This window comes from Anneissia japonica, unplaced genomic scaffold (genome assembly GCF_011630105.1).
Source record: "Anneissia japonica isolate Jap-2015-1 unplaced genomic scaffold, ASM1163010v1 scaffold287727_len1644234_cov201, whole genome shotgun sequence".
In the NCBI taxonomy this organism is placed as follows: domain Eukaryota; kingdom Metazoa; phylum Echinodermata; class Crinoidea; order Comatulida; family Comatulidae; genus Anneissia; species Anneissia japonica.
Genome location: NW_022713615.1, coordinates 1,058,854 through 1,068,920, shown reverse-complemented (window position 1 = coordinate 1,068,920; position 10,067 = coordinate 1,058,854). Strand labels below are relative to the sequence as shown.

The window sequence follows — 10,067 nt, the reverse complement described above, 5'->3', positions numbered from 1 at the left end:
CCGCGCCCCCCCCCCCCCATTTTAATACTGCTAGATACGCCACTGTATCTCAAACAAATCATATATAATATTCGAAGATTAACTTGGAAGATTTTTCAATCGTAACAGTGTTTTAATCAATTACAGGTCTTGCAATGTGTTGTTGCCCCATCTGTTACCAGTGCTATCTCTCCGACAAGCTTGGTGAATCGTTTTGTGCGCCATGCTGCGTCCCTGGTTTCATGGGAACATTGAGGTCTGTGACGAGGACAAAGTACAACATTCCAGTTAGTATTGGTAACTTTATATTCACCTACATAACAGTACAGTAAAAGAACTAAATATTATTTACGAACCAGTAACATGAAAGTCACTCAATATACAAAATGCAGAAAACAAACCTACATTCACTTCATTATGTAGCAATATCATAAATATTTGAATATAAAACTTTACCACAAGATAGTATTTTAGATTTCCTATATTAAAAGTAGGCTTTTAGCTTTTTTAATAGATCTTGTCTTTTCATTCATGGCATATCGCTTTGATCTCTTTCACGTGTAAGTACTAGTTTTGTTAACTGCATAATGTAGTGTTATATTAATTTCCTCCAATAGGATTGGAATTACCAAGAAAAGCCGCAGTGGCACAGTTGGGGTGTCTGCATAGCATAAAAAATATATATAATATATATATATATATATATATATATATATATATATATATATATATATCACTTGCCACTGATGAAGGACTATAAGCCTGTCTCTTATACACATCTAGATGTGTATAAGAGACAGCAATTGTTGTTTCTATGATTATATTTCAGGGAAGCATTTTATCTGATTGCTGCACTGCATGCTGGTGTTCTTGCTGTTCTGCAACTCAGATTAGTCGTCATCATGACTTCATCACGCGTCAACCGATACAGTAATCGCGCGACTGCAACAACTACGCGACACACAGTATGGAGTTGCCGTGTCCATAGACTCTCAGACTGACATGGCTATGGTCTATCATTACATTTTTATTAGTGATATAAAATACTAATATCATATATTATGTAAACGTATTATTATAGGTTTATATGTTTATAGGTTTAGTCTTTTTTCAATTACTTTATATTTTATACGTATGACCTAGCTATCAATAGAACGCCAAAATATTCTTACTGAATACTAAATACTGAAATAATTTATTGTCCAACAAAAAGAAGAAAATGCATTTGAAAACTGGCAAAAATTTAAAATCACAACACAGAATATTAAAATATGAAATTAATGATTTTGCCAGCTTCTAGTCGCCTCTATTATTCTAACAATTTCAAACAATATCTTGCAGGCCTATCTTGTTTTTTCTGAAAAATAGCTTGAATACTAATTTATATAAAGCTACGGACATAACATATAAACAAAGTGTAAATGATACTGCAGATTGATTATTAAAATTGTGACACATTGAAATTAGTTATTCCTACTTCCTGTTATTAGCCCTTATGGCAATGAATTTGTATTTTCATTCGTCTTAATTTTTCTATACTATGATTGGTTAATTATGTCATATTGTTCGCTTACCTATTAGGCCTATTACTCTATACACCTGGTGATAGGCAAATCTCAATTAAAAAATGTGTTGGAAAAAAAGGTTTAGGGAAGGTTGTTTCCTTTAAAATCTTTTGTTTCTAACAGTAACACAGACAGTATATTTATGTTTGACAAAGTTTGACCTTCTTGCTCATTTTGAGTCATGGATGTTGTTTCAAACTTTTTTTCAAAATGTGCACACAGTATGCAAACTGCACAAGGTTTCAGCAATTGTGGTAAAATGTGACATTTAAATTTATTTATCAATACTGATATTAACTTATTAGATTATGATTAAACATAATGAATTGTTTGGGAGATAGGTTGGACGATCACCTTGGAGCCAACAGCCAATCATGCTTTTAGGTTTAGTTTTATCAAGGTAATTCAACAGAAAGACGCACATCTCCGCTCTCGAACATTGCGCGTGCGTACAGTTCTTTGATCTTTAATGTGGCATCGACAATCCGATACTAGTTGCGATTACAGCCGTCAATTATTAGTCTATGCATGCCATTCGTTTTATGGTGTTAGTTTTTATTTTATTAATTTTGGGTACTTCGCAATATCTGTTACATCTGATTTTTTTTACCGCGAGCTTGTTAAATGCTTCTACTGCAATTTGATTTGTGAAAATTGACCAAGAAAATGAAAAGTTATAACAATTTAAAATTTACGAATTTTATAAAATTTCATGTTCTTATGTAACATTAATCTGTCATTTTGACAATGTTGGCATAAGGTGCCGAAGACGAACATTTGAGTATATACAGAACATTTATTAATTTTTTCTGCGAAGTGAGTCTCATGAACGACAATTCACCACAATTTTGGTAAAATTAATGTTGAAATGAAGAATATATTTCAGTCTAATTTAGTGCAAAATATCATTAGGCCTTTGTAATCACCGCACGACGCGCGATTATCATGGCAACTAACACGCGCGCGAGTAAATCGTCACGTACGCTGACGGTTTATGGTCTGGTTGCTATATGGTTTTTCTGACGTTCAGCGTGCAGGGACGCACGTGCGCCTAGAATGTCGATGCCAGAGTTATAACCTTTGATGTTCCGAGATGTGCGTCCTTCTGTTTAATTGCCTTGGTTTTATAGGACCACATCTTTTTTTTTATTACCACTTTCAAAATATCAAAGAGCTCAATCACCAATCGTATACAAATCCAACTATTATTATTATTATTATTATTTTTAATTTTGATGTTTCAAGCGATCAAAAAATTTCCAATGATAAGCCCTTCTGCTGGGCTATTTCAGGCCAACCTCCCTAGCCTTTACTCCTTGCACTGTTGCAAATTGTGCAAGATTTCCTTGCACAATTTGCAAACTGTGCAAGGAAGAGCAAATTGTGCAAATAATAATAATGGTCATTTATACAGCACCTTACAAAGCACTTGTATCATACACAAATACGTAAATCTGCTTAAAAATACAGGCAAATTGAAACTACAGTATTTTTTTTTTATTAAATAATAGCGATAAATTTAAATGGCAAAACAATTTGCAAAAAATCCGGCGCAATCCCGGACCCCTACCTAGGTGACTGGGCAAAGGAATGGGAAACACACTTGCCCTGCCACAGACAACCGGGTGCTCAGAGACAGTTCCCAGAATAATACAGAGCCAATCATTGAAATAATGTATGCATTTTCAGGGTACGTTTAAATGTATCTAATGATGTGCAACACTTCACAGTCTCGGGCAATTGATTCCACTCTTGCAAAAAGGAGTGGTGAATTGCAGATGATGAAGAGCACTTCGTGCGCGCATGAGTGCAACGCACCAAGCAGTCAGTGATATATTGCGGACACATGTTATGCAGTGTCAAACAGCTCGAACTGTGCACAACTGACAGGTATAACATTTTAATGTACATTATCAGTTAATCAATGCAAGTACAGTTGAGCTTGCCTAATTCGAACCCAAAATGGCATTGAAAAATTGTTTGACTTGGATTAAAATTGACTTGCACATCGTTAATGGAAAACACAACAATTTGGCATGTAAAATAAAATCAACTTAGAAATTATTTGAGTTAGGCAAAGTCGGCAAGTTTAACTGTAATTCTAACTGCTAAACTTTGGATAATAGATCATACTGTAATTTTGGAAAGACACTCTGAAATCATTCAGACCTCAAAGACTTGTGCAACAATAATGTCATCAGTATATATATTACTCTCATCCGGTTCAGGCATCTCAACTGGTGTGAAAGAGGTTCCAAAATGCTTCTCTTTCAGATGCCTGGTGAGACCATGCTTGTGTTTGTAGCCGAGACCACAATGGTGACAATAGTACCGTTTGTTGTCAGAATGCTTGCGATAGTGACGTTTAAGCTCGCTCTGACGCCGACCAATCCAAGAGCATTGATCACATTTGAATTCCATCTGCTCTTTTGTGATATGTTCGCTTTTGTGGCTGTAAAGACTGAACCTTGTTCGGCCCACGTAGCTACACTTATCACAAGGGTATTGTCGTTTATCATTGTGTGTCTGTTGGTGATACTTTAAAGCTGTTGACAACTTGAATAATTTACCGCAGGTTTCGCAAATGTACTCCTTTTTTTCTCGATGTATATACCTTTCATGTGTGCGTATAGCATTTGGATCTTTTGACTTGTAAGTGCACATAGAACAAATAAGATACGGTAGATCTTCGCTAAAGTGTTTCATTTTCTTATGTCTTTTTATACTGGCCCGCCAGAATGTCTGAAAATCGCAGAGATCACATGAAAATTTCATGCCTTGGTGAATGATTGCATGCCTACGAAGCCCCCGCTTTGTCTTAAATGCTTTACCACACTCATTGCACTGCTGCTTGCGTTCATCGAAATGGGTCGCATAATGTTCATTGTACCTATAATTTTTATCAAAAGTCCTGTTGCAGAGGTCACAGACGATAACCTTTGGAATTGATGGTGGACGAGGTTTTATTTTGCAGTTGATGCCTTTTGGGCGCCCTCTTTCCGTTCGCCCGCATTTGCCATTCTGGCGATGCCTACGAAGTGATCTCTTTGAATTAAACCTAGCATTACAGACAAGACAATAAACGATCTTCAAATCATTTGTATTCTTTTTGTGCTGTGCGCCAACATGTATTTTTAAGGAATGATTACTATGGGATTGAAAATTGCACAGTGAACATTTCAGTGTTCGACGGCCACCAGCTGTTTGAGATACTTTGCATTCTGGATTAGATTTGTGATGTTGCTGTAATGTCCTCTCACTTCCAAAGTTGAGTTTGCAAGCCTGGCATGGGTATCGTACTTTCTCAGCTATAGGTAGGTGTTCATGAGAGTGTGTCCAATGTTCAATCCAGCTACCACATATGTACCCACATTGCTTGCAAGTAACTCCTTCGCTCTTATTTGATGGCGACTCTGACCTAGAAGGTGGCAGCAGAGAGCTTTGTCCCTCACTCATTATAGAATGTTTTTCACTACTTTCGTCAACATTAACATCAACACTAGTAGTGTCTGACTGACTGGTGTTAAGCAAATCAAATTTTGAAGATTCTATAGAACCTAGAAGACTATATGACAAGTTGCCATTAAAACTAGATTTCTCGCTACTGGAATTATTCAATTTCATAAGAGTCTCTGAGTCCAAGATTAGTTTCTGATTCCTGCAAGCATTTTCTGGTTTAAAATTGGCAGGTTTTTTCCATGGTTTTCGAGTCCTATTTGCATGTGGTACCACAGAATCACCCTGGGTTTGTTTAGTATAATGTCTTGTCAGTGGAGATATAGATTTCATATTGTTTGTATCATCAGGTAGTCTTTTCTTTATGGTTTCAGATTTCTTACTCTCTGTTATGTCGTCAGCATTCTTCAGAGTTTCTTTACGTTTTAATTCCTTGACATTATGACAAGCTGCATTCCACTCACGTTCGTGTGCCTGCATCATATGTGCTACAATGACAGGTCGGTTCAAGGAGCTGAACTGATTCTGGCAGAGCTTGCAACGATAAAACTGAATGAGAATAATGTCGATATTGGTCTCAGCAGCTAACCAATCACTGCTGCTCACACTATTAGGAAGTATCATTGGCTGGGTCATTGCCGAAGCCATGGCTCAATCAGCAAGCCTTAAATCTGGAAAGAAATTAAATATATTATTTAATAATTTGGTTTATAATTATAATTTCACTGTATAACATGAGATGGTGCATAGCTAAGGGATTGGATAGAAGAACCCAAATAAATTTTATTGTGTTGGATCATTTACATTTGAAAAAATTGGCATAGGGGCTAGGAATATATCATACTCATACTGAACTTTCTAGTATTAGTAGTAGCAGCAGCAATCCTTTTCATAAGACAAACATACGTGAAAGCAAATCTCATGGTTTTTTTTTAAACACAATCACAATCCAAGCTTCATATCATATGTACTGTATCCCGAAACATAGATAGTACAGTACGCTTTACCAGGAGACACAGACCTACTTAGCTACAAGGAAGGGCTAAGTCATAGCCTGAACCTGCCTCCTCAGAACTTAGCCCTTGCTGGGACCAGGTGTCTCCAGGTGGTACTGGCTGTCAGGGATGTTTTTTTAGTGCTGCTAGGCCTAGCTAGGGTAGGAAGAATGGCTAACTAAAGCTTAACTAGCCTAGCCTAGGCTAGGGCTCCCTTGCCTTAACAAACCAGACAAGCGGGAATTTTAAGACGCTATTCTCATTTGATAATAAAATCAAACTGTGTGCTATCTCGTATTAAAATAATGCCATGTATCTATATAATAATGTATCATAAATATGCAATTTCTACCTTTGTGCCGAAACGAACGTCAACGTCAAATCCCCAACACATCATATCGATCAGCCGTTCTTATGTAATAGCGCCCTCATTATTTTATGGCAATTCTAATAACTCTCTAAGGTTAAAAGGTATTAAACTCTACTAAAAATAGCGTTTCATTGAGAAGGTTATTAATAATTTTAATATCTAATTGATAATAAACTGGTGATAATCTGATCATCTTACAATGTACAATTTATTAAATTACGTGTAAAATAATATGCCTACCTATATAAACTGGATCCTAGTTCTGGAATTATATCTCATTATTGAGAACAATTTATTTTTGCACTAATGATGTTTCACACTATACTTTTGCTGGGTTTAGGAACTGGTCAAACAGTGTGGATTTAGACTTTTTGCTCCAAGATTTTGTGGTGTAAACGGTTTTGACTGGCTAATCGCATGATTAATTTAATCAAATTTGGCTAAAAGATTCTTAAATCAAACTGTACTATTAAGAACAAATATCGTACGCCTCTACGCGAAAAATAAAAACTGTTTGATTGAATTAGTTATTCATATGACCCGCCCATTTAGCCACATAGTCACGGAGCCCGTAAACAAATACTGAGTATATTAATGTTCAATGTTTATTTTCCACTAGGTTCAAATGCATAATTGTTATGACTTGATCTTGGCCGATGAACTTTTCTAAATATTTTAGCCAAAAAATATATATTTAAAATGTCATGCATCTTTCCAGTAAAATGTGGGCTCAATTGAATAATTGTTTATGACTTGACCGATAAACATTTTAACTTAAAATTGTTTTAATATGATTGAGAATACCTTATGGATCATCCCAGTGAAATTTGGGTGCAATTAGGGCATGTTGATAATCTGACCCTTGACACGTGGATGGCCTTTGAGAGTAGTAAAAATCACTTTATTTGTCAATACATTAACATTCATCAGTACAAAAATAGTCTCGAAATATAAAATATTTTTTTTATACGAAACTTATAACAAAATTGGCAAAGAAAGGAATAGAACCCTAGGTCTTGCCTTTAAAGTGGGACCAGCAAGGGAAATAAAGACAGAACACAGACAGGTGACAGGACGAGAACAGGAGACAGGAGGACAAACACAAGAAACAACAGAGAAAAAATCACAAGTTGAGATATGGTGGGTCGATCAACGTGAGTTCATCTCTGGCGTAAAAAATGCTGAAGGACCATGGAAAGTTTAGAAATATTGTTTTAGAAGGTTTTTGAATGAAACAGGTTTATTGAGGAGGTATTTTGTGGACAAATTAGCGAATGTCCCAAATGACGCCCTGTAATAGATAGGCTGTACTTTTACGGTGAAGCGCAAAGTGAGTAATTTTAGTTTAAACATGCTGGTGCTCAAAATTAATAGTTTTATTTTTGTAATGTTACTTACAATGTTTTTTTTTTTTTTGTTTTTTTTTTTTTTTTGTAATACGTCCATAATAGGCAAATATTTCCATGCAACAACTACGGACATCGCGTTCAAGGATGGCGCCAGGATTTGTACGACGGAGGGTCAGATATCCCCGATGGTTGGGGGTGGATCGATGTTCCCGACGAGCAAAGTGGCCGTGGTCGGGCGTCTCTCAAATTCTTTTGAAAGAGGTCCAAAGGGAAACAAATTTAGGAGTTTTAGTTAGTCGAATTTAGGGTGTACGGTAAGAATGGCCCTGGAAAAAATGGCCCCGGAAAAAATGGCCCCGGTAAAAATGGCCCCAAATGACAGGTAGGTAAAAATGGCCCCAATAATAAAATTCTGTATTAAAACTGATTTTTTTAAAATCATTATATGCATTTTTTTAAACTGAAATAATTTAGTTTTTAAAAGGAAGCTAACATCAAATAAATTGCCATTTACATTTTACTTTAGCAGAAATTACATATTCAATGATATATTCAAAGATAAAAAAAATGAATAACACTTTTTATTTTTTTTTCCATTTAAATGTTAAAAATAGCAACAACATAATCAATAAATCAACATAAATCATGCATTTATTAATACTGAAATAATTTATTTGTGGCCAATTTCAAGGAACGGAATCACAATTTTCCAGAAATTCAATCCGGGTATTGGTAAACCCCACAAACAATGAGTTTATATGAACATCAAATTATTATTATTTTTTTTTTATTTTTTTTAGAAAAAGAGCGTTCTACAATCATAATTAAAGGGTTTGGATGGAGTTTGCAGTGTGTTTGGAGGATTGTGGTGTATTTGCAAGTATTTTTTCACCAAAAAAAATCAACATTTTAACCAAAAAATTATATAGGTTCTTATAAATATTAAATTTTCTTATTGATATACCAAGTGAGTCAATCACAATTGAATTGTTTGGTTTTCTACCGTGTGTTTTAGGAGGTTTTGGGGATTTAGCAATACCATTTGATCCTACCATTACTTTACCCTCGCAATTACACGCCATTTTAATTCTTAGCATACAGTGCCATATTTACATAACTATGTACCGTATATAATATAGTATCTCAGTTTACATTATTTAGTATAGTTTTAGGCACTTAAATTTACTTGGCGGGGAGTAGAAACCAAGTATGCAATTAAATAAGNAGTTGCTTAAATAAATGTATTCCTAATTATTCAGTTTACTTTAAAAACAATATTTGATTAACAAATACTTCTTTGAAGTAACTCTAAGCAGAAAATTTGTTGAAGTAAAGTAAGCCTCCCGTTTCCCATACATGAACTTGTCATTCAAACACACAATTGATCCACATGCTTTAACTACTGTTTATAACATGTAAAGTTATTTCATTTACTTAACATGTGAATTTTGTGGTTATCTATGAGTTGCATATTTGGTAGTTGAAGTACTGTATGTATGTCATTCCTCTACTTTGTTAGTAGAATAACGTTTTTAAAACTTATTTCAATAATCAAAAAATGTTCAATGGCCGTTGTTTTCTGATAATCTCTCAGTACATTATTTGCATCTGTTGTGTAACTGTATTTGTTATTGATTCAATTCTTGCTTATTACAGTATTTAAATATTTGAAGATTAAAAAAAATATCATTTCTATTACTGAATTTTTTCTTTGAGGCCATTTTTACCTACTTGTCATTTGGGGCCATTTTTACAAGAAAAATAAAAACTCCAATAACAGTTTGGAAAAAAATTTACCAACAACCAACACTTTTCTCATACAAAAAACGAACTTATAACCAAGCTTATTTAATTAGCTTATAAAAGCACACATAAATGAAAAAAGGAACACGATTTTAATCTCCTCGGGGGCATTTGAATACTTATTTCTATTAACTTTATTTTTATTCCTTTTGTCTATATCTTTTACCATCAGTTTAGTATATCTATTGAATTGAAAAAAAGAACGTTAAAATTGAAAAATACAATGCGAGGATACTTCGTTTGTTAGGCGGCTAAAATACAGTCAGTTAAGAGACAATTCGTTTAAAACATTCGATTATTATTCCTAGTGGAGCAACGCCAAGGCCGATAATTACATAAGACTTCCTGAGCTGACTATTTTTACTAAGTGTATTTACACTGACAAGCCCACAAAATGTTGAAGATAATTGAAGAATTATACGAGGATACAAAAAACAGCTGTGATTCTCAAAATAAAGTTAAGCGGGGAAGCGGGCTGGAAACCCTTGACAAAACCGACGCCAACTATAGAATGCATAACGGCAATATCATCATGATATTTTAGAATTAG

At 34.7% G+C, this 10,067-nt stretch overlaps 2 protein-coding genes across 3 annotated transcripts in view; one reads left to right on the top strand and one right to left on the bottom strand.

The window, feature by feature from the left end:
* LOC117108585 (alpha-N-acetylneuraminide alpha-2,8-sialyltransferase-like) overlaps positions 1–1,284 on the top strand; it is a 17,265-nt gene extending 15,981 nt beyond the window's left edge. The window contains exons 9-10 of one of the 2 annotated variants that reach the window (XM_033250658.1): positions 127–266; positions 809–1,284. In XM_033250658.1, coding sequence (XP_033106549.1) covers positions 127–266; positions 809–913 — 245 coding nt within the window. In that variant the 3' untranslated portion in view covers positions 914–1,284. Of the gene's footprint in view, positions 1–126; positions 267–808 lie in introns of those variants that run through there. The other variant, XR_004445385.1, reaches the window with a different exon arrangement.
* Positions 1,285–3,019: 1,735 nt separating this feature from the next.
* LOC117108595 (zinc finger protein 14-like) lies at positions 3,020–6,445 on the bottom strand. Its single transcript, XM_033250673.1, has 2 exons — positions 6,348–6,445; positions 3,020–5,671 (listed from the first exon to the last, which is right to left on the bottom strand). Exon 2 carries the CDS (start codon positions 5,646–5,648, stop codon positions 3,708–3,710), a length of 1,941 nt encoding a protein of 646 aa, XP_033106564.1. The 5' UTR covers positions 5,649–5,671; positions 6,348–6,445; the 3' UTR covers positions 3,020–3,707.
* Positions 6,446–10,067: the final 3,622 nt, after the last annotated feature.